At 41.4% G+C, this 24476-nt stretch overlaps 1 protein-coding gene across 4 annotated transcripts in view; it reads right to left on the bottom strand.

Moving 5' to 3' along the window:
- The window catches only part of B3GALNT2 (beta-1,3-N-acetylgalactosaminyltransferase 2), a 65697-nt gene extending 44265 nt beyond the window's left edge, over positions 1–21432 (bottom strand). The window contains exons 1-5 of one of the 4 annotated variants that reach the window (XM_074948883.1): positions 21274–21425; positions 8390–8537; positions 6752–6852; positions 5428–5621; positions 2350–2445 (exon numbers count right to left, since the gene is read on the bottom strand). In XM_074948883.1, coding sequence (XP_074804984.1) covers positions 2350–2445; positions 5428–5621; positions 6752–6852; positions 8390–8537; positions 21274–21367 — 633 coding nt within the window. In that variant the 5' untranslated portion in view covers positions 21368–21425. Of the gene's footprint in view, positions 1–2349; positions 2446–5427; positions 5622–6751; positions 6853–8389; positions 8538–21273 lie in introns of all 4 variants that reach the window. The other 3 variants (XM_074948881.1, XM_074948885.1, XM_074948884.1) reach the window with 3 other exon arrangements.
- Between the last annotated feature and the right edge of the window lie 3044 nt (positions 21433–24476).

Genomic DNA, 24476 nt, shown 5'->3' on the forward strand with positions numbered 1-24476 from the left:
TTGAGGTCTCTTCCAGTCTTATATTTTGATAAATTTATGTCACAGCTTGAATATGTATTAATATTTATAGCTGGAAAATAAGAGGAAAAATTACAAGTGCCTGGGAATTTAATATAGTGGAAAAAACAATCAAAGATTTACAGGAATAAAATTTGAGTTGTGCAGAAACCCATCCCATCTTACTATACTGTTGGGCAAAATATGTTCTAAAAATTAATACCATACAGCATCTGCTGCACATCACTTTAAATTAAATTTCTTCAGGGGTAAGAAATTTAAGCAGCATTAAATTGCATACAGAAAATACTGCAAGAAATTTGCTTACTTGACAAGCTAGACCACTAAAATGCTACTCTCTAGTAAACTGCTTAAGGAGACAAGCCAGGAGTTCTCAAACTTTTTTTTTGCTGGGACCCCCTTTGAAAATATTTCAGGCTGACAACCTCTGCTCCCATACCATCCCATTCTTACTTCTGCGCTGCTGCTGGCGGCAGTGCTGTCTTCAGAGTTGGGTGCCCAACCAGCAGCTGCCATTCTCATGACCTCCCTACAACCGTCTTTGGTTCAGGACCCCCCGGGGGAGAAACGCTGAGATAAACTACCCAGTCAACTGCTAATTCCTCTCACAGGGACCTAGGTCCAAATTCATTCCTGTATTAACTCTTGTGAAATCAGTGGAATAATATCAAGGACTAAATTGGCCCTGAATGCCTAACTTACTCAGCCATTCATTTCCTCTCCCACATTTTCCGTATAAACCACTTCACTATATTTCTTCCAGGACCTAAAACCATTGACAGAAATCTAGTTCTATTTAAGACGTAGTTATTAGAACACTGGTTTAACAATATAAGAAGATATTTAAATTAAAAGAAGCCAAATTTTAAAATTATATCTGAAATATTTAGAGATTAGGAACTCACATGGAAACTGCTCCTCACAGATGGGAGCTGTCACTCAGTCAGCATTCCCACTTTAGATCAATAGAAGTTTCACTTGAGTAAGGACTGTTGGATTAATAGGGATTTGATAGCTGCTTTCAACTACCTGAAAGGGGGTTCCAAAGAGCATGGATCTAGACTGTTCTCAGTGGTAGCAGATGACAGAACAAGGAGTAATGGTCTGAAGTTGCAGTGGGGGAGGTTTAGGTTGGATATTAGGAAAAACTTTTTCACTAGGAGGATGGTGAAGCACTGGAATGGGTTACCTAGGGAGGTGGTGGAATCTCCTTCCTTAGAGGTTTTTAAGGCCTGGTTTGACAAAGCCCTGGCTGGGATGATTTAGTTGGGGACTGGTCCTGCTTTGAGCAGGGGGTTGGACTAGATGACCTCCTGAGGTCCCTTCCAACCCTGATATTCTGTGATTAGGCCCTAACTGTAATAATGTTAATTCTATTTTCTTCCCACACTCTTTTTAAAACTATGTTTAACCACTTCCTTCCAGTACAACCCTGAAAAGCACCATTTGGTACCATATCCCTACAGTACAACCCAATCTCAAACTGCAGGCACCATTCCCAAGTGGGATCACAAAACCTAGGACCCAGCCTTTGAAGCTTAGCAACTGCTGCTCACAAGCAGCAATAGTGTTAACAATACCAACCCACCCCACGCAGCAGTGATTTCCAAACTTTTGAAAGCTGAGTCCCCACTTCAGGAAAATGAAACTAATCACACCCCTTGCACCCTGGCAGATGTGTTGTTAAAGGCATATGTGTTTTAATTTACACAACTTCTGTGCACTCTCCCACCTATTGCTAGTATTTCATGCACATTCCCCCTCACTTTGAGAAACACTAATATAGTGTAATTCATTATGTGATGCTTACACTTCAGAGCTACTGTTTCAATGCTTCTGCATTGTTTACACCAATCTCATACTTTGAAAGTTTTCTTTGCAACCATAATAGCTAAAGAAGTACTTTTTTCAAAATGAAAGCAGAGACTCAAGAGAACAACTGAGAGATCTGTCTGTGCCCCCTGGATAGTCCTTTGCACTTACCCCTAAAGGAACGGGAAATAACCCACTGTATGGGAAACACTATCCCACAGAATGTTAGTGCATTTCCTCTACAGACCAAGATTTTGAGACAAATTCTCACATAAAAGCTTCTAGAGCTAGCTCCAAACCACTGAATCATTTTTAAAGATTTCTTAAGGCAGTGAACAGTAAATGAAAACCTCTAAAGCATTAGCTTTAAAGAGAGATGCTAGCATCCAGAATGTGTAGTGTGCGTATTTCACCATCTCATGCCACTAACAGATATAAATAAAGCCTGAAAAATATAAAGAGATGAAAAGCAAATGCCAGTCTTACAAATCAGCATGGGAAATTAAACACTGCACGTACCTCTGGCAAAATGAACTGTTCTACAGGTTTGTACCACAATCTGTTAACTTGCACTCCACAGCTAGGTGGGCTAAAGCGAGCACTGAAGAGAGCTTCCTGTATGCAAAATAAAGAAAGGAAAACAAAAATAAGGAACTTACATTCTTAAATCACAAGGGCTGTAAAAACAGTGCTAGCCTACATTATCTTAATTGGTTCACAATAGAAAGGACAAACCTCTTAAAGCAACCCCTAGCATTTTTTGTTTTAAACAATGTTGTTAGCTATTTTTCATGCAGAAATAGCCCTTAAAACCAAACAGTATTTTGTTTTGAATTCCCCGCCCCCCACCATATATTCACACTCATATATGGGCTCATGAGAAGTGCTGAATTGACAACCCTGCAGAAGGTACCCCCTGCAGCTCCCAGCCGTTGTGGGCACTGGCGGGACCCTACAGCTCCCAGCCGCCTGCGGGCTGAAATCATGAAGGTCTTTGGAAGTCACAGATTCCATGACTTCTGCGATCTCCGTGACAAAAATCATAGCCTTAGTTTTAGGATGCATTTGATCTAAACCTATGAGAAATCCACAGTTTATAAAATCTACCTGTCGTCATAGATAGAGTTTAGGAAGTCTTTATACCACCAGACTATACCAGCATCATTAGAATCCACTGAGAAGAAAAAGGTAACCTTTAAAAGATGGCAGGCCAATGGCTTGTGCAGTGATCAGATGGCGTATATGCAGGGAAAAAAAGGAGGCCAAAAGAAGTGTTGCAACAACTACAGATCTGGCCTGTGATGAACTATATAACTACTAGGAAGATATGAAGGAGAAAAGACCAGCTGGAAACTCGCTAAGGCAAGAGAGGAAAATGACGAAAGATGTGAACGAGTTTGCTTATATTAGAAATGAGCAATTAGCAAAGTCTGAAGTAATTATTTTGAAGAAGGAAAAACAAAAAGATGAATGAGGAGGACCCAAGACAGAAACTCACAACATTTAGGCTGAACCAGGGCATGACAGGTTGCAGGAGGAAGAGATTAGACAAGCATTAGGAAAATTAGAAAGGAAAAAGCACCCGGGCTTGATAAAGTACCAGTGGATGCACTGAAGTCGATGGGAAGGGAAGGCGTCATGTATTTTACAAGTCTGTTCAACAATATTCTTAAGAAAGAGAAAATGTCAGATGAATGATGTCAATGCTTTGTACTGCCCATTTTTAAACAGAAAGGAGATATTACACTGTATACTAATCATCATCCAATGAAGCTGATGCACATGCTATGAAAGCATAGAAGATTACTGAAAAGTAACTGCCTGGAATAGTTGAAATTTGGAAGGGTCAGTATGGATTTATGCTGGGAAGGAGTATCACTGATGCCATATTTTTGCTGTATGAATCTTCCTGGAGAAGTTCAGAGAAAAGATAAAGCTACTGGGTATAGCCTTTGTGGTCTTGGAGAAGGAATTTACTCACGTACCAAGAGAATTAGTTTGGTGGAGTACGAGATGGCAAGGTGTGCCAGAAGGATAGGTCCATTTTCTCCAGGATATGTATGACAGAGTGACTACTGTAGTCAAAGCCAAATGGGGCTACCCAACAGAAAATTTTTAGTAAATGTGTCCTGTATCAGAGGTCAGCATTGAGCCTTTTTTGTTTGCGGCTGTCATGGATGTGACAAGTGATAATATACAAAGGGAGCTGCCTCAGAATATGCTGTTCCCGGATGGCTCAGTGATATGTGCGGAAGATTGTGACACCCTACAAACGAAGGGTGGCAACACAGTTAGGAGCAGGCAGGACATAGAACACTGGTAAAAACTGAGGTTTTGATCAATGAAGGAGGACCACCAACCATAAAGGACATTACAGGCAGAGATCTTAGAAGAGTTAAATACCTAGAACCAATGAATGGTTGCTGGTAGTGGTGCCCTCCTGAATGATGCCCAGCATAGTACTAAAGCTGCTTGGTGCAAATGGCAGGAGCTGACCCAAGTTCTCTGTGATAAAAAGATACCAATAAAATTAAAAGGTAGAGTGTATAAAACTGTAATTTGACCCATCCTAATGTACCAAACAGAGACTTGACCAGCCACAAGAAATCAGTATGCTCTCCACTAGAGAAATAAAGATGTTGAGATAGTTAAATGGTTGGAGACTCCATGACAGGAAACAAAATAAGGTTAAGAGGGCCTAATGTTGGTTGCCCATCTGAAGACAAGTTGAGGGAGGCTAGGCTACTTTGGTATGGGTTATATTGGTAGGATGGCCCTTGAAATGACCACGGACAGAAGACAACCAAGGAGGAGGGCAAAGACTCGATGAAAGGACCAGATATCAGAGGACCTTAGAGAGACCAATGTACATGACAGAGAGGCATACAATCATGGGTTTTGGAAGAAGGCTATAAAAGCTGCCGACCCAGAACAAGGAAGTGGAAATAAAGATGACGACAATGACTACAGATGACCTAAAGTTTTGAGTCCATAACAGAGCTGGAAAACTACATAGAGATAATTACACTGGTTATGTGCTAAATGATAACAGTGTGCAACAACTTCTAGATGTCTAGCTAGAGAGTGGATCAGACTACAGAACAAGAATTACTAGCTTAACTGTATTTCCTTACTTTCAAACGTTCAAAGGGTGGTGGTTTTTGTTTGTTTGAATACATATAAGTCTTTAAGTTATTGATAAACTTGTATAACCTTAATTTCAACTAAAACTGTTTTGTCTTGGAATTACAAGGAACATTTAATTAAGAAGCATTTCTATTAACCCACACATTACTAATCTAAAGAAGTAGTCTACAGTTATACAGAAAAAAATAATATTTTAATATTGAAAGTTTGTAAACCCCAGTTTTTCACATTCTACAGATGACAAATGTGAAATAGGAAAGATTTATAGTTATTCAGCAGACAGTTCTTAAGAGTGCAGTAGGAAAGAAAACTCTTATTAGTGTATGATAGGTGAAATCATTAATTTGCTAGGTCATTAACACATACATCTCATTCTGCAGGAATTCAATCCACGATAGAAAGAAAAAATGTGCTTTAGTCCTCTTTGGTAAGATAACTATAATACTGTACCTCCTGTTCTGCCTGGTACAGTTTTACAGTGATATTCCTCTGGAATCCCACACCATCAGCATCATAAAATACCCCAAGACTAGTAATGACGATGGGGTAAAGAACTCGGAAGTTCACACTGACAATGCGGTCTTCAGAAAGCACTGAAGGCGTATCTTCAGGGAGATTGAATGCTTCGATTTCTTGATTCAAAACTGTATTTTAAAAAAGGAACAAGGATTATAGTTGCAATGTGAGTAGATTTATCATTCTGGAATTATGTATACATGGGAATGTCTGATGAATAATTAGCATGGCTGGCAAAGCGCACAAAGGTAATCAAATTCCAGAGGAAAGATGACTGACTGCATACAGCTGTAAGGAGATGTTTAGAATGATTTAGTAGCCTGCTGGTTACCAGCAACTGTAAGTCAGTGCTTGAGCATGTACAGAGAGCTGAACGGAAGCCCGCACACACACACACACTTATTTATAACACCTTGCTCTATTTAACGAGAACAGCTGTTTTATTCCATCTCCTTCAGGAGTCTGATTTATCGTTTGGAGGCTGAATGGCAACGACTGCTGCTTAACTGGAACTAAATTAGCAGAAGTGGCATTTAAAGTGACTCATTCCAAAAAGGCCAAGTGCATTTTACCAGGAGTTAGAATCATAGTTGTGAAATTCTAATATAATAGTTGCAAAGTAAATATTCAACGGAGGAAAAATAAAAATGAAAGGCAGGAAATATAATTTTAGTTATGTATTTTATTGAGGACAGTGTTTCATTTCAAGTATTTTCTGACACTTATACTTTAAACAATTGCCTCTTCTCCTAAGGACAGATTCCGCAAACACTATCAGATGTAGTATTCACTTCAGTAGAAGTGGCCTCACATGGTCTTGTGGCCAAGACACTGGACCTGGACGATCTGGGTTAAGTTCTCAGTTCTAAAGCAACACAGACTTGTGCAAACTTGAACAAGTCACTTAATGCTCTCTGACTTAGTTCCCCGTCTGCAAGGTGGGAACAATAGCCCCACGTGACAGAGATATTGAAAAGATAAATTAATTGGGGGAGATTTTCCAAGGGACAAAGGATGTCCAACTCCAATGAAAGTCAATGGTCTGCCCTTTGTGCCTTGGAAAATCTCCCCCATTAATGTCTGCATATGGGGCTCAGAGGTGGGCTATATAAGTGCCTACATAGAGAGTAAGCTTTAAGTCCAGTAGTATTTGCAGGATTGGGCCCTTAACTGGGACAGCCACTAAACCATCCATGTGTCGCAACAAAGAGGATTCTGTTTAATATGATACAATAGTTTAAAAGATTATCATTCATACCTGGGTTAGTAATGTTCAGAAGTTTGCAGGAGTAAGGATCTTCTCTGTCCTCCACTGGCACACCACAGCCATGTGCACCTATTATAAACTTCACAAGGACACTAAAATAATTTGTTTTTATTAACACCTGTAATTTATTTTCATCTTCAAACATGCTAATTTCAATGCAAAGACATGTCCTTCCATAGTTTGAGCTTTCTGATTACCTTAAAACATTAGTCACAAAGCCTTTTAATACTGATTTTGTTTATTTGGAGTTTGACAGAAGAATAAGTATTATTTAAAACTGAACTTGGCTCATAAGAACATTGTGCTTAGACATCCTATTCTTGACCATCTATTTATTTTAGTGAGTTAGCTGCACAAATCTCCGATGAAACACTGTATTGATACACACAGACAGCCAAGTGCTGTCATTTTAAAAGAATTAGTAGTTCATTTTAAAAGATAGTTAACTAAGAAACTATTCACATCAGGCAGAATGAGGAATTTCCTGTTATCAGTTGTTTTATTTCTCATTTTATTAAATAATGGGACATATCTGCAAGTTCTGTAACTATTACAGCATCCATCTCAATTTAGACATTCCAATTGTTAGGAAGTAGCAATTCAATACGGAAAACAGAAACCTACTTTAATGCAATTTTAAGGTTGAGAGATCAATTCCAAAAGAGAAGGGAAATTCAAAATTTGTAGTTCCCTCAGCAAACGTGATCCTGCCTGTGCTCAAGTATTCTCTGCTAAATAGTATGCCACACTGAGTGGTCATGTAACGTACACATCTCTGCAATGAAGCATAAGGTAAATTTGCTGTGGAAACCATGACTGCATTTCCTGATTTTGATGTGATTAAAACCTGACCCATGATGAAGCATTAACATTGAATGTTGGTAATTTCCTCCTCTGACTCAAGATAAAACTCGCAAACACTGTATGAAACTTTAATAAGGGCTCAATCCTGAAAGGTGCCAAAGAGCATCTGTTCCTAGAGACACACAACTTCAGGACTTATGATTTAAAGTCCCCCCAGCCTCTGTTTGTATATGAATGATCACAACAAACATGGAAAGTGTGGTTATTTGGCTGTATACGCTTTCAAAAACAGTGCATTTCAATTAATGCACCATAAGAAACAGCCTTTTTATGAACAGAGGGTGGTACTTTGGTGCAGCTATCCACAGTCAACAAAATAGCTTTGCTGCACTTGCTCAGCAATACATTTTTACCATTGTTGTATCTTGCTACCAAATTTCTCCTGACATCAAAACAGAACTAAGGTTACATGCATGCCAATTACTACTACACTGTAAAATAAATCCACGTGTGTCATCCAACAACACAGAGCAACCCTGTGAGCATTTCTTAATGGATGAAAAATGCTCTTGCACACATTCAAGTAATACATTTTAATCACATTCAAAAAATTAATTTCAATCCAGAGTGCCTATTATTTTTATAAAACGTTAAGGGGGAGTTAAGAATGAAAGTGCCCTGTCAGCCATAATAAAAGGTGTTTACCAGCATGAACCTATATTTATTTTTTTCAAAATAAAGAATAAGAAACAAACAACATTTACTCATTTGATTCCTAGCTTCTCACCCAGCCCAAGCAATATAAATTATTTATAAAAGGTTTACCGAGGGCTCAGCGCTGGATGTTGTTTCAAGTGCTTGAACCAAGTGTTCCTTATAACATTCCGCAGCTCATGATTGTGTCGAGCAGACAATACACCGACGATAACATCGTAATGTTTCAGTTCCCACTGAGGTAAGAAAGCCAGTGGACCTAAGAGTTTAAAACAACAACTATTTATTACAGAAACATAAACCCAAATGTCTGAGCTGTAAACGTTAATTAAAAAACGCATCAGAAGTAAGTGTATTAAGCGTCCTGAGCATTAAAAAACAGAAACAGCATTTGTGTCACATTGTTCGTCAAAAGCCTGGAAGATGCTTTCAACATGCCACAACTACCATTACAGAGCTGTGAAATTATTACAGGAGAGAACAGAGAAAATGACTGCTGGTAAACTAAAGTAACCAAGTGCATGACGCCTTCAAAGCTAACGAAAGAAAACCCCTCTGTAGGTTGAATGATGGGATAGCCAATTATGCGTGTGTGTGGCTGCCTTCTGAGCAAGCTGCTCTGTGAGAGCACATCACAGCTGTTCTCCACATTTTGCATTGGCTATCAGAAACCTTCTGGGTGAAATTCAAGGTGCTGCTTACAATCTGCAAAATCCTAAATAGCCTGGCCTTTCAGCTGCCTCATGGACAGCCTTTCCTTCTCTGACCTACCACAAAACCCAGGGCTTAAGTCATTCTTGACATCGGGCTTTCGCCACTAGACTATATCCACTTAAGCTGAGTGCGGTCACAGAGAGTGTTAAGAGACATGTCTTTGTCCATGCTGGCTCAGTTTCCACTGCCATTTAGTTTATTGGCAGGGCCTTCCTAGTCTCTGCCCTTGTAAAGTTGTGAGAGTGGAAAAAAGGGTTGGGGACAGGGGTATTATCTCCCTATAGAAGGTAAATGTTTTCGCCTTGCTCAGTTGTGGGCATGAGTCTTCCCCAGATATACCAGCAATGGGCTTCATCATACATGCTAGTAATAAATAACATTTAGTTCTTGCTAAGCATTGTTTCTAAAATTTAGAGATTATAAAAATGGTACTTCCTTTAAAGTGAGATTCTGACTAAAGAGAAACCTGAGAAGTATGGCTAGGAGCCCACAAACAATCAGACAGACCTCTAATATGGATCTGCGTGGTTTTGTTCATCAGCCATTCTAAAGCCAAAAGAGAGAGGTTTATATTTAGCAGGGGTGAGGGATCACTTCCATCTCACTCTCCTTAATTTGAGACCTAAGCCAAACAGTTAAAATGAGTGAGTGCCAGAGTTCTTTAACACAACTACTGCAAACAATACAGACAAGGTCATGTTAGACATCTAATTTTAGGGTGTCTAAAAATATCTGCAAGTTACCCATTATAACCAGATTACACAATGTTATGTTCCAGACTTCTATCCACTACACCAGTGCCCTCATTAAACACTGAGAAGGAAACGTGTGTCGTGGTGACTGGACATGTGTGACCTGGGACTGAACTGGAAGAGAAGTAAAATATAATTTCTGAAAATTCTACGCCCACTGTGTCTCTGTAACAGACATTTTGCAGGAAAGGCACACAATATTAGGTTTTAAAGATAATTTACTTCTGCAAGCTGTTTAAACATGGATGTTTCAGCACACTTTCAATCTTCACATACTATAGGTAGAAAGTTAAGATATTAGTTTAATTAAAAGAATTTACATAACCTAGGAACTAACTCCGAAGGACACAAAAAAAATCTCTCAAAACATTTTCTTTCTACACAGACTAGCATTTCTTTTCTTCCTCAGAAACCTGAATGTTTTCACTAAAGCCGATAGTTACGGCTCTTGTAACAAATAAACATACACGGCAGTTTTGACAGATCTCAGGAGTGAGATTTGTTTGCTGCATATAAGTGTGTATAACTGCTCTGTCTAAGTAATGCCTGGCGAGTGTTAGAGGAGAGAATTCCCAGCTCAAGTCAGACAATCTTTCATCAGAATACTATTTGGTTTTCCCTTATAGAGGTAAATGCTGATTATCTGGAGGTTTTAGATGTCCCCATCGACATTTATACAATTAGAGTTTGCCAGTACTCCATATTAGCTGGTATCTGTAAAACAGCCATATGTCTGGTGGTACTGCAATATCAGAAGTAGCTCACACATCCTCTTGTAATTCCTCCTCTTCCCCCTTCTCCTCACATATACCGTCTCTTACCTGCTTCTGCTCTATTTATTTCATTATGTTTTATATATCCTTGGCACTCTCTTTGTTTTGGTTACAGAGAGGCAAATATTAATTTAGCTTAAATCAATTTCTCTCAATTTAAGATAAACCAAAACAGGCCACTCAAACCAAAATAAGAGTGTCTACACAGGGTTTTGCACTGATTAAACTAAATTAGTTTTAAAACTGGTGAAACTCTCTCATGTGGATACAATCCCTTAACAAAGCACTTCATAGAGGCAGTCAGAGAGAGCCTTCAGAATTAACTTGGTTGAGATTAGAGGTAGCAGGTCCCTTCTCTTTTGTTTCACGCTGTCCGTAGATTTAGTAAAACAGCACTGCATCAGTACTTTCAGAAAGTTGCCTTCTCAGTCATAAGAGATAGTCACTTTTTAAAAAATGAAAACAAATTTTGCTGAAATTGATGAATAAGTCCCCTGTTTGCCAGGCAAAGCTTCCTATTTATTACTGGTAAATGGGAAAGAGCATTTATTAAGCTCTAATGGAAAGGGTAACAGTTTTTCTTTAAACTAATATAAAGAAGAGATAAAGCTAAAGGTACAGAAAAAGATATTAACCTATGATGAACCATTCAGGAAGCAAGAGCATTGTATACATGTGATCTGCAGTAAAAGTTCAGAGAAAACTATTAGTGACTTCTGAGTCAATCATGGTGAAGTATTTATACATGCAATCATTTTATATTTAACTCAGAAGTGAACAAACTTACTGCATCATCATACAACTGTTTCCACACATTCACAAGCTAGAGTTTTCTTTATGCATGTAACAGCAGCCTCCAGTGTTGTCTCTATTATTGTTTATCTTATTATTAATTACTCATAATATGCTATTCTTACCTTATACTGATTATGTAACTATCTGTTTACAACTTGCAGTTTCTAAAAAGCTTAAACACAAGAAATGAATCATTGTGGTTTGAGGGCAGGGCTGGAAGCCAGACCTCTGGAGTTCTAATTCTGGCTGTGTTATGGACTCGCTGTGCCCCTGAGCAAGGCACGCTCTGTTGCTCAGTTTTCCCCATCTGTAAAACGGAGAAAATACTCACCTATCTTACAGGAGGAGTGTGAATACCAATTAGTTAATGACCATGAAGTGCTCCGAAGATGTAAAGAACAATAAAAAAACATAAAATATCATAGTAACTGTAGATAGTGGGAGTGGGCTAAGAAGAAAGGAACATTTTTTGGTATGTTGGTCACAGAGTCATTAAAAATCAAGATTCAGAACTCTCCTAAGACTGACTCTCTCAGACACATTATGCAGCCTTAGGCTTCTCAGTGAATCCTTGCAAGTCTCCCCCCTCCCGTCCCCCATTGCAATTCCCATGCTACATTCTTTTGGCACAAAATACTTACTTTCCCTTTGCTCTTTTGCCTAACCCCGTTAACTCATGGCAATAAGTGCAGTAAAATAAAACAGGCAGCTGCACTCACAGCTGCTACTCTGTGTTATATAGCTGCCATCCAGAGAACCTCTTGTAAAAATGTGTACTGCTGAGCTGAGTCAGGACACCACTGTAGGGGTTACATACTGGAAGGCAGTATATTGGCCCCAACCAGATTTCAACAACCTCCATCGTAAATAGATTTTACTACTACTTTCTTTAGGAGACTATATGCCTCCTATTCACAGTGTCACACTCAGTGGCCAAATACAGATTTACTGGCATTATCACCAGGGGAAAGGATAAAAGATTCCAGTGCTAGTTAGACTCATAGACTTTAAGGTCAGAAGGGAACATTATGATTGTTTAGTTTGACCTCCTGCACACTGCAGGCCACAGAATCTCCCCCACCCACTCCTGTAACAAATCCCTAACCTATGCCTGAGCTACTAACGTCCTCAAATTGTGGTTTAAAGACTTCAAGGTGCAGAGAATCCTCCAGCAAGTGACCCGTGCCCCACGTTGCAGAGGAAGGCAAAAAAACCCCAGGGCCTCTGCCAATCTGCCCTGGAGGAAAATTCCTTCCCGACCCCAAATATGGCGATCAGCTAAACCCTGAGCATGTGGGCAAGACTCACCAGCCAGACACCCAGGAAAGAATTCTCTGTAATAACTCAGATCCCACTCCATCTAACATCCCATCACAGGCCATCGGGCATATTTACCGCTAATAGTCAAACATCAATTAATTGCCAGAATTAGGCTATCCCATCATACCATCTCCTCCATAAACTTATCAAGCTTAGTCTTGAAGCCAGATATGTCTTTTGCCCCCACTGCTCCCCGTGGACTTCACTCCTCTGATGGTTAGAAAACTTCATCCAATTTCAAGTCTAAACTTCCTGGTGGCCAGTTTATCTCCATTTGTTCTTGTGTCCACATTGGTACTGAGCTTAAATAATTCCTCTCCCTCCCTGGTATTTATCCCTCTGATATATTTACAGAGAGCAATCATATCTCCCCTCAGCCTTCTTTTGGTTAGGCTAAACAAGCCAAGCTCTTTGAGTCTCCTTTCATAAGACAGGTTTTCCATTCCTCGAATCATCCTAGTAGCCCTTCTCTGTCCTTGTTCCAGTTTGAATTCATCCTTCATAAACATGGGAGACCAGAACTGCACACAATATTCCAGATGAGGTCTCATCAGTGCCTTGTATAATGGTCCTTATCTCTACTGGAAATACCTTGCCTGATACATCCCAAGACCGCATTAGCTTTTTTCACGGCCACATCACATTGGCGGCTCATAGTCATCCTGTGATCAACCAATACTCGGAGGTCCTTCTCCTCCTCTGTTACTTCCAAGTGATGCGTCCCCAGTTTATAACATTTTTTGTTATTAATCCCTAAATGCATGATCTTGCACTTTTCACTATTAAATTTCATCCTATTACTATTACTCCAGTTTACAAGGTCATCCAGATCTTCCTGTATGATATCCCGATCCTTCTCTGTATTGGCAATATCTCCCAGTTTTTCTGTCATCTGCAAGCTTTATTAGCACATTCCCACTTTTTGTGCCAAGGTCAGTAATAAAAGATTAAATAAGATTGGTCCCAAAACCAATCCCTGAGGAACTCCACTAGTAACCTCCCTCCAGCCTGACAGTTCACCTTTCAGTAGGACCCGTTGTAGTCTCCCCTTTAACCAGTTCCTTATCCACCTTTCAATTTTCATGTTTATCCCCATCTTTTCCAATTTAGCTAATAATTCCCCATGTAGAACTGTATCAAATGCGTTACTGAAATCGAGGTCAATTAGATCCACTGCGTTTCCTTTGTCTAAAAAATCTGTTACCTTCTCAAAGAAGGAGATCAAATTGGTTTGGCACAATCTACCTTTTGTAAAACCATGTGGTATTTTGTCCCAATTACCACTGACCTCAATGTCCTTAACCACTTTCTCCTTCAAAAATTTTTCCAAGACCTTGCATACTACAGATGTCAAACTAACAGGCCTGTAGTTACCTGGATCACCTTTTTTTCCTTTCTTAAAAATAGGAACTATGTTAGCAATTCTCAAGTCATATGGTACAGCCCCTGAGTTTACAGATTAATTAAAAATTCTTGCTAGTGGGCTTGCAATTTTGTGCGCCAGTTCCTGTAATATTCTTGGATGAAGATTATCTGGGCCCCCCGATTTAGTCCCATTAAGCTGTTCAAGTTTGGCTTCTACCTTGGATGTGGTAATATCTACCTCCATATCCTCATTCCCATTTGTCATCCTACCATTATCCCTAAGATCCTCATTAAAGACTGAGGCAAAGTATCTGTTTAGATATTGGGCTATGCCTAGATTATCCTTAACCTCCACTCCATCCTCAGTGTTTAGCGGTCCCACTTCTTCTTTCTTTGTTTTCTTATTTACATGACTAAAGAACCTTTTACTTTTGGTTTTAATTCCTTTCCAAGGTCCAACTCAACATGGCTTTTGGCCTTTCTCACTTTATCCCTACATGTTCTGACCACAATAAGGTAGCTTTCCTTGCTAATCCCTCCTATTTTCCACTCCTTGTAGGCTTTCTGCTTTTTCTTAATCACCTCTCTGAGATGCTTGCTCATCCTGCTTGGTCTACAACTCCTGCCTATGAATTTTTTCCCCTTTCTTGGGATGCAGGCTTCTGAAACTTTGACTTGAAGTAATTGCACTTACTGATTTTTTATTTTTTTTTAAATAATAAAGGGATGGACTCAAAAGATTCTGAGAACTGAGTAGCCAAGACAAAATGTTCCAGGGATACTATCAACTTCCAAACCAAAAGTTGTTTCGGGTACTACTGCATGCAACCACATTTTCTTATTTTTTACAGGATTTACTCTCCCATGGGCTGGGTAGCTGTGTACAAGAATCAAACAAACTGAGTATACTGAGAAACTCATTATTCACAAAGTGCTGACAAATGGACAAAATGAACAAACTGGAAAAAGCAGAGAAAGACATTCTCTCTCTCCCCAGTCTTTTTCATTTATAGTCACCTTAAGGCATGTCTACACTTACCTCTGGAGTGACTGATCCAGTGGGGATCGATTTATCGCATCTAGTGAAGACGCAATAAATTGACCACCGAGTGCCTTCTCGTTGACTCCGGTACTCCACCGGAGTGAGAAGTGTAGGCTGAGTCGACGGGGGAATGTCAGCAGTCGACCTATCGCAGTGAAGTAGATCTTACCGCAGTAAGTAGATCTAAGTACATTGACTTCAGCTACGTTATTCATGTAGCTGAAGTTGCATAACTTAGATAGATTCCCCCCCCTCCCCTCCCCCGCCCAGTGTAGACCAGGCCTTAGAATTTAACTGCTTTAGGGATTTCTTCAGTGATGTAGCTATGCCAATGCAACCCCCCGTGTAAGTGCCAAGCACTGGTGCGACTTAACCCAAATGGAGACTGGGATACGTTACATCGGTGTAGGATCCACTTTATGTTGGTGCAGCACATCTACACAGGAGGTTTGCACTCACATAGCTGCACCAGTGCAAAAATCCCTGATGGAGGTAAGCCCTTAGATGTTACTTATAGCTTCAGTAAGCAAAACTTTTTAGACAGAAAGGAAGTTTTTTTGTGGATGATACCCCTTTAAAAGAACATTCAGAGTTCTAGTAAACATCTCAGATGTAAAGAGGAGACAAAAGCACCGGAGAGGCTATTATGCTATAGCAGCTGGTAGTGTATCAGTGATGATACAGCACTCACAAACTTCTGGCAAGACCTTTTTGCCCTGAACTAGAGATCTGAGATACACTGACCACTACCACCAGCAATGGCCGTGGGATAGGGAATGGAGATACAAAAAAAAAGTCCTGTTTGTGAAGTCTCTTGTCGATAGCACTAAACTTATTATTTGGCAGCTTAACCCATCATTACTAGTTGAGGCTGTCTTGGCCACAGAATGCCTTATCGAGACATAGAATAAAAATTAAACTCAAAAGATGGCTACCACCTCAAGACTGTTCAGTGGCCTATTTAGAAATGAGCTGGTGGTATTGGTACAATTCCCAGTGGACAGGTCTTTCTTACAAACCAACTTCACTACAATGGTACTTTTGTTGGCCTTTGGCCAAGAGGTGAAGGACTAAAGGGGCAGGAAGAACGAGCTGCCACCCTCACCCTTAGAGAGTCCCTGTAGTAAAGGGCACAAGGCCATTGTCGGAAAGCTTGTGTGGCTGCTGCCTGTGCTCCGCCGGTTCTGTAGACCGACCATTTCAGATTCTACACCTGTCAGGCTGCTGCCCTCAGAAGCAGATGAAAAAAAAATCACTCCACAAATTATCGAGTGTTAGAGTGAGCAATCTAACATTTGTCTGAACAGAATGCTTGAAAAACTTAAAATGACCCTGTCAAATAAGTACTTTAGACCCAAAATGGAACACACTTATGAAGTGACATTCTCCCTTCAGAACGTGGTCTTGCTCACAACTTCTTAGGTTGTTTGTATATTTTGTTTTTAAACAAATTCTTACTCCACTAAAAAACCAAACACAGGCCATACTCACTTTCTTTCCCCCCGATATGTCACACAGAGACTAGTCCATGCGCACTGTGGCACTAATTCAGCATGAGCCTAAGTAAGCAGGTGTATAATTCCATTCAAGTCAATGCCTAAAGTCAGGCACATGCTAAGGAGTCTGCTGAACCAGGCCATATGATGGCCAATGGCATTCATGTGCTGTTCAATATGTGGGAACTAGAGTCGGTGCTGTATTTTTTTTTTAATTATTTGGCAGTAAAAGATTGACATTATACACACATACACACACACACACACACACACACAGAGGCCCAATTCTAAATGATGCCAAATGCCCAAATAAACATATGTGGAACAATGTCTCAGAGGGCATTTCAGCAAAGGTGTACCTTGCAAAATTTAATGTGTGTTTCCTTCTTGAGGAGATACTGAAGTCCCTCAATAAGCAACTTCTGTTAGACATAGCCTCTGCCAGTGGTGCCATCAACTGAACATATGCTTAGCACTGAGTCCATCTGTAGGGATTAAAGAAAATTGGGGGGAGGGGCAGGTTGTAATTAACTTTTCAGAAGCTGTTTTATCTTTAGCAATTTTATAATGTATTTTATAAAATATTATGAAACTCATAAAAAGGAACACACAGGAAATCTTAGATAATTTCTGAATGGTTAAAAATGGGCTTCTCTTATCTCTACTTGCAGACACCTCCTTGCCCTACCCCTGCCCAAAGCAGTATAAGTGACATTACCAACACATAGCGCAGGCTGGTAAATGCCTCGGCAGAGTGAGAAATCATTAAATTCAGGACTCCAAGAAAATGGGAAATTGTAAAATCACATTTGCTGCAGGGTCTTCGGATTCATGTTTTACTCAGGTTAATTTAGGCATTGTGCAGTTAATAATGAATCAGGGCTATTTTCTTTTTACAGAAGTTTCTCTTCACTTTTTAGTTTTCTCTTCAATAAACATACCTCAAAAAGAACTATATTTGTTGAAGAGTTTTACAACTATCTGGTATGCTTCCAGGATAAAATAAGATACAATAAAGATATGCTGGATTAGATTAATCCATGTTAGAGAAAAGTACAGACACATCACATCTGCCGAACCCTCATTTTGTAATTAGACTTCCAAATCTATTTCTCCTTTCTTTCAAAATGCATGCAGGCTATCCAGCCCCAAAATAATGTGGACAACAGTTAACACAATATGCAGCTCAACTCTCGAGGAAACCTCCATTCAAAGGGCAAAATAATCCCCAGTGTAAATCTATTTACCACAACGGAGTAACATTAGGGTGAATTTGGCTCAGTATGTTGTGACTGATCACTGTTCATGCCACCTTTGACCCATGCTAGTGGCTAATTATGTGACTGCTGTGATGCCAAAGGTTAACTAAATGCCAACACACACACACACCAAGAATACATTTTTATGCCCCAGCTACTATAAAACACTGTTGAAATCAATTCAATTTTTGTTCATGCCAAAGAATCCAGGTGGTAAGGCAAACGAGCAGTAGGCACACAAAATAAAAACAAAAACCTCTCACTCATCAATAATATGTAACAAGGCTGGTTTTATCAAACAGTACCAGACCATCTTAATAATTCAAGTTTCAAAAACTGTTTTAAAAAAATAGGGCCATTTCCTACTCTGTGGTATAAACCTATCACCACTTTATTAATGTTCACAAAGCACTTTGAAGAACAAAAATCACAGAACAATAGACATCAGAGATGAAGGAAATCTCTTAGCTCATCTTTCCTCCCTCTGGCAATGCAAGAATGTTTCCTATAGTGTTTGTGTCTGTAGAAGCTTTTAAGGTCTATTAAGTGCATGATCCTTTCATTTACTTCGCAGGAGTGCTTCAAAGTGCTTTCTCTAGGAAACTATTCCATACACTAAAAGATTTCATTTTTACACTTAATATGGAGGGGAAATTTCCTGTGTTTTTCTTTGCTCAGGTTCATTGCTTTATTCTATATGTTACTGTTAAACAAGCCCTGCACAATTCAGAATAAAATCTGGAAAGAGAGAATATTGTGCATTTGCTTGACTACTAAAGGCCTGATCCTGCTAGCACTTACTATTCGACACAGTGCGAGTAGTCAGTCACATGGACTACTTGCTATGGTGAGCATAAAGAATAGTAATAGAAGTGTCTGCAGGACTGAGCCCCCCAAATAGCAATACATTAACACCAAAATCATCATCAGTATGACACTTAGGGCCAAATATTGGTCCTACTGAAGTGAATGAGAATTTTGCTATTGGCTTGAAAGGAACTAGGGTTTGTCCTGGAAAGAGTAACAACTGATTGAAATGGAAATCCACAGCATGGAAACAAAACAGTCACATACGAATACTGTATCATTTACCCTAACACTGCATTTCTGAAACTGTGACTCTGCCCTTCCTGGGGAGAGGTTGGCCTTTTTTCCCCAAAGGATACAAGTCAGCACCAGAAATATGAGGTGCAGGAAGTGGAAAGGAGTATCTTTCTCTTGCTGGATCACTTCCTCAGGGAAGTCAGCAAACTTGTAACAATCTAATAAGCATTCAATACAAATTATTAGTTTTACTACAACTTGTGAAAAAAGTAGAGCAGCAGAAGTATAAATGGCCCAGCAACCCGATATGGAACTATAAACAGCCTATCCTTACCCTCATGTTTAAAATATTCTTCAACAACCCACAAAAAGCATTTCTCTCTCTCTACCAGGACATTTCTCCTAGATCATCTTTTGGAAACGTTTACATTTGGAGAGCAATGCTGAAAAGTGACTATAAAAAAGGCATCATGGAGTTTCCTGTTTACTGCCTCTCCATGACTCCAGATCAAATAAAAAGATTTTTTTCTGACAGACAGTCCTGCATGTTCAACCTAGGATCTGGAAAACCAAGCTGGATTTTTTCCTGCTCATGCATCACCATCATTCAGGTTCCACACGCCAAAACAGGCCCCCATTGACATCTCTATGACCGTAGTGACTTTACATCTGTTAGACAGGTGTTACTAATTGACTGTTGAATTTAGTGAACAATTCTACAGAAAAATGCCTAAGAAAGAATAGACTCCATCTCATTCCTTCTTAGCTGTGTAGATTCTGCCCAGCTAATAGGAGTCAGTACTAGTAAAAACATATTTTTGTTAATAAAATAAAATTAGCTATCATGACTCCAAATACATGGCTCCAAGCAGATCTCTTAAGTAATAAAACACCACTTTTACTTAGTCTCTTTTCAAAACAGAACATTTCCAACAAATTAAAAAAACTCCATAGCAAAGTTTCAGAAACCCACTGACAGGTAGCATGGAAAGTTATTTATGGTCATCAACTTCTAACAATCACCACCAATGGAGTAATCTCATTAGTTGATGAGACTGCCTATTCTGACCAATAGGTATTAACATAAAGTGAAATCCACTTACACTCACCTTGATTTAGTATGAACCACTTTATAGTAAGGGCAATGCAAATCCTTATTGGTTTTGATTACACAACAAAGTCCAAATAGCAATTCATATTATAGAACCTTGTCCTACACAACTGAAGTCAAGAGGAATTTTGTCAGTGACCTGAATGGGAGCAGGATTGGGCTCATAACTAAGTTAATCTATGAAAAAACAGATGACTCTCAATGAAGAAAGTTCCACTGTACTGCCAGTAATCACTTTGCTGAATTGTAATGAAGTAGCTCCAGTATAACAATACAGGCACAAAATTGTTCTCGTCCTACATAATTCTTCATTGTTTTCCTATAAACCCACATTAGCTTTTCATGCACTTTTCCTCTGTAGGTTATCTAATAACAAAAAGCATTCTACTGGCTCCACACTAAATCTATATATCAAATATTTTCATGCAGGCTGCTTGGAATTTCTCAACCAGAGAAATGCCTGAACAACTGTGTGCCCAGCATGTGCTTCTTCACTCAATCAGTTAAAGAGTTATACAACATCCAACCCTGCCCTAAAAGGGAAAAAATTGTGATCTTTAATGCAATGTGTTTGTATTAATAGAACTACTTCCCAAATTCAAATTACACACATACTTAAAAAGAAAAGGAGTACTTGTGGCACCCTAGAGACTAACGAATTTATTTGAGCATAAGCTTTTGTGAGCTACAGCTCAAATAAATTTGTTAGTCTCTAAGGTGCCACAAGTCCTCCTTTTCTTTTTGCGGATACAGACTAACAGGCTGCTACTCTGAAACCTGACACATGCTTAAGGGTTTACAGGGGGGCCTCATTGCTAGTTCTCTAAACTCAGGGGAATAAGAAGAGTTGGTCAATTTATTTCTTGTATATAATCTAGCCAATGGATTTTATCACTTATTTTAATTGAACTAATTATTTGTGATCAGCTCTATAGATGGCCAAATACTATGCAGTACATTTATTTTTCAATTTCCCACATCAGTCCTCAAATGATGTATTTGCAAGGCCCCCCCCATACCATTTGAGCAGGTCTGCTGCTCGCAGCCCACCTCTGTGCTTTGCGGGCCTCACAACACCCCCTGGACGCTCTTTCTTTGAGAAAACTGGGAAAGGCTTAAGAGGGACACATGCTATGGCAGGGAAGCATGAACCCCGCATTCCCACCGGGCATGCACCCCTGTCCCCTCCCGCCCAGCGCTCCCCCTCAGGGGAGGGTGCCTGCACCCTGAACCACCCCCGGCCCGCCTTGGGTGGGGAGTGGCAGCACCCCACCGCCTCCCGCTCCAAACGAGGCGTGCGTGCGCCCTGCCCCCGGCTGCCTACCTGCCGGGTGCCTCCCGGGGCCGCCGAGCAGCAGCCAGAGGTGCAGCGCGACCCCGACCGCGCACGGGCACAGCAGCACCAGCCAATTTCGCATTGGCCGCCGGCCCCTTCCCCGCCTCGCCCCGCGCCGGGGGCTTCCCGCGGAGGGGGCTGCTCGGGGCCGCCGCCGGCCGCTCCGCAGCTATGCCCGACTCGCCCCGCCCGCCTGCCTGCGGCCGCCGGGAAGTGAAGTCCCGCCCAGAGAGAGCCCGGAGAGCGGCGCCTCCCTACTACAATCCCCACAATCCCCCAGCGCCGCGCCGCGCCCTGCTGCCGGGGCCCCGGGGCTGCGGAGTGACCCCGGCCCTGCAGCCCGCCCGCGGCTGGAGGGGCGGCGAGCACCCAGAGCGTAAAGGCGCCTTCTCCGCGGTTAGACCGCCCGCCCGCGGGGGTTTCCTTGCCGCCCGCGTCACGCTCGTCAGCGGCATCGTGCCTCTTCCCAAACGCCTCCCGTGCCGCCGGCCACGCTTGCCAGCAGTGATTATTGGAGATGGTGGCGCCCACGTGAGAGCCGCTGCTCACGGGATGGGCTCTATGGAGGCAGATCAAGTTGGGCACCCCAAGTCGCTAGTCACTTTTAAGAATCTCAGCTGATGGCTCTGTCCAGAAGAGCTCACAGTCTGTCCACGCTGGGATTTTAGTCCCTGGGACAAACTCATGGCGTTGACAAGGTTTGTACCGGTGCAGGGTGCTCTGGGGTAAACTGCATCAATGTAAAGCCTGGTTAGGCTAGGAGGGAGCACTGGCATGCCAGCATCCCTTTCCCCTATTCTGCCAAAACACCTTAAAGTGAGGGCTTGTTTTTCAAAGAAGTGTATAAGAAATGGGACAGCTTTTTTGTTTGGTTGGGTTTTTTTAGGGGACATCACATGCCACCTATGTTTGATGCTTGGTGCCAAATAAGCCATTTATGCATCTCACAACCAGGAGCGGCAGGTTTGTGTAATTTTGGTGGTGCCCAGAACGGGTCCAAGTCCCTGCCCCCATACACACCTAAGGCTTTGGGAGGGAGTTTGGGTGTGGGAGCAGTGCAGGCTCTGGGAGGGAGTTTGGATGCTGGGTGCGGGCTCTGGGGCAGGGGGTTGGGGTGCAGGAGGCAGGCTCTGGGAGGGAGTATGGGTGTGGGCTCTGGGCTGGGGCAGGGGGTTAGGGTGTGAGAGAGGTATAGCTATAAAATGGAAGTGTCTTTAGTTATGGGTGTTGCATGCTAGCAGCTCCCTCTGCTGCTATTAATACTTAACAACACCCTTGGAAGATAGGTAAGTCGTGCTCCCTCACTTCCACAATGAGGGAACTGAACCACAGCAAGGTTAAGAGACTTGCCCAGGGTAATTCAGAAACTGAATGGCAGAGCCAGGAATTTAATGTAGATACGCTATCCCCAGTCCAGAGTCCTAATAGGCCATGTTCCTGTGCTCTTTCATGTTGCTCTGGAAAGGTAAAAGGGTTGTAAACTGTGTGGAAGCAGCCTCTGAGACAGTTCCAATATTTGGGGCTTTTTCTTATATAGGCACTTTTTACCCCCCCACACCCAATTTTTCACATTTGCACCCTACTGTGGAGAAACCTCAGTGTAAGGGGGCTCCCTTAGTGATACAGAGCTGGTGGAATATCTCTCTGCTAGTCCCCCCACAGCCTAAGGTGTAAGGAGGCATGTTGGGGAGGGAGGCACCTTGGCCAGAGGCACATGCTGTGCTCTGACTAATCTTGTCAGCAGAATGGTTCCCTAAGGGGTTGTTGCAGCTAAACACCCTAGAGGTTGCTCTAACTTGCACTGGAGACCAACCATGCGTCAGAGAAGGCTCTAGAATATGGGAGGCACAAAGCCCTCTTTGCTCAGGTTTCCTACTTCATTCTTGTGCCAAACATAGCTCAGAAAGATCTGAGAAAATGGCCCCGTTATCCACCATCTCCTTGCTGAGGGGCCAATACTGTTCTAAGTGAAGGCAATGACAAACCAGTGCTACTTGGAATAAACTTGAACACAGAACTTTAAAAATGTAAGAGGAAATGTGTTCTGTTTTTGCTGTGCTGACTAAGAATATATAGACTCTCCTCTTCCCTCACACCTTAGACTAACAGATCATCAAACAATAACCATCTTCTAATGGAACAGTTCACCAGTCAACTGAAATACAATACAGGCTTTTTTAAAAATGGCTTCTAGTCTGGGGCTCATTTATTACATACTGGATTAATGCTTACACAGTTCAAACCAGGTGTGAGATAGTACGATATCATGAACAAGTATTTTTTTGTTTTCTAAGCCTATACCTTTTTTCTAGTATCTGTTTTATTGTTGTACAAAAATAAAACAATCCGAGAAAGATTCTCTTTCTTTTAATAATTCATCTTATACTAGCAAGATAGACTTCCACCACAATCCTTAATTATTCCAATAAAGACAAAAGAATACAAGTGCCTCACTTTGGTAAGGAACCAGGTAAGCCACCACTGAAAATGCAGCACCTGTGTTACAGCACTCAGAAATACAATTACTTGGAAGAGGAAGTGAGGAATATCTTATGCATCTAAAATTACATGGGGAATTTTAGACATCCATGTAATGGATGTAATTACCATGATTGGAATATGGCCAGGAAACCAGGGTAACACTTTTGCTCTTGCAAAATGTGTCATGGGATCTTTAATAGTCGGGGGCTCTATTTTACATCTCATCCAAAACCCTCCATCTACACTAGCACACATACACTGCTGACTCAACCAGAAGATTCCCATGGAATCACCCACACCACTTCCTGCAACTGCATTTTCTCTAGAAGTCACTCATCCAAGTACTGACCAGGCCTAATTCAGATTAGTGGATATAATGCAGTTAGAACAAAGGATGAGATTACAGCAAAGGTGGGCAAACTGCGGCCCGTGGGACCCTTCTGACCGGCCCTTGAACTCACAGCAGGGGAGGCTAGCCCCAGCCCCTACCCTGTTGTCCCCTCTCCCACGCAGCCTCAGCTCGCCGTGCCATCAGCGCTCTGGGTGGCAGGGCTCTGAGCTCCTGCCAGGCAGCACAGCTGTGAGAGCCACCAGCCTGCCCTGGTGCACCAGACTGTGTGGCTGGCTCCGGCCAGCTGGTGCGGCTGCCAGTCCTGGTGCTCTGAGTGGCATGGTAGGGCGGCGGGGAGTGGGGGGGTTGAATAAGGGGC

This window comes from Natator depressus, chromosome 3, assembly GCF_965152275.1.
Source record: "Natator depressus isolate rNatDep1 chromosome 3, rNatDep2.hap1, whole genome shotgun sequence".
Lineage (NCBI taxonomy): Eukaryota > Metazoa > Chordata > Testudines > Cheloniidae > Natator > Natator depressus.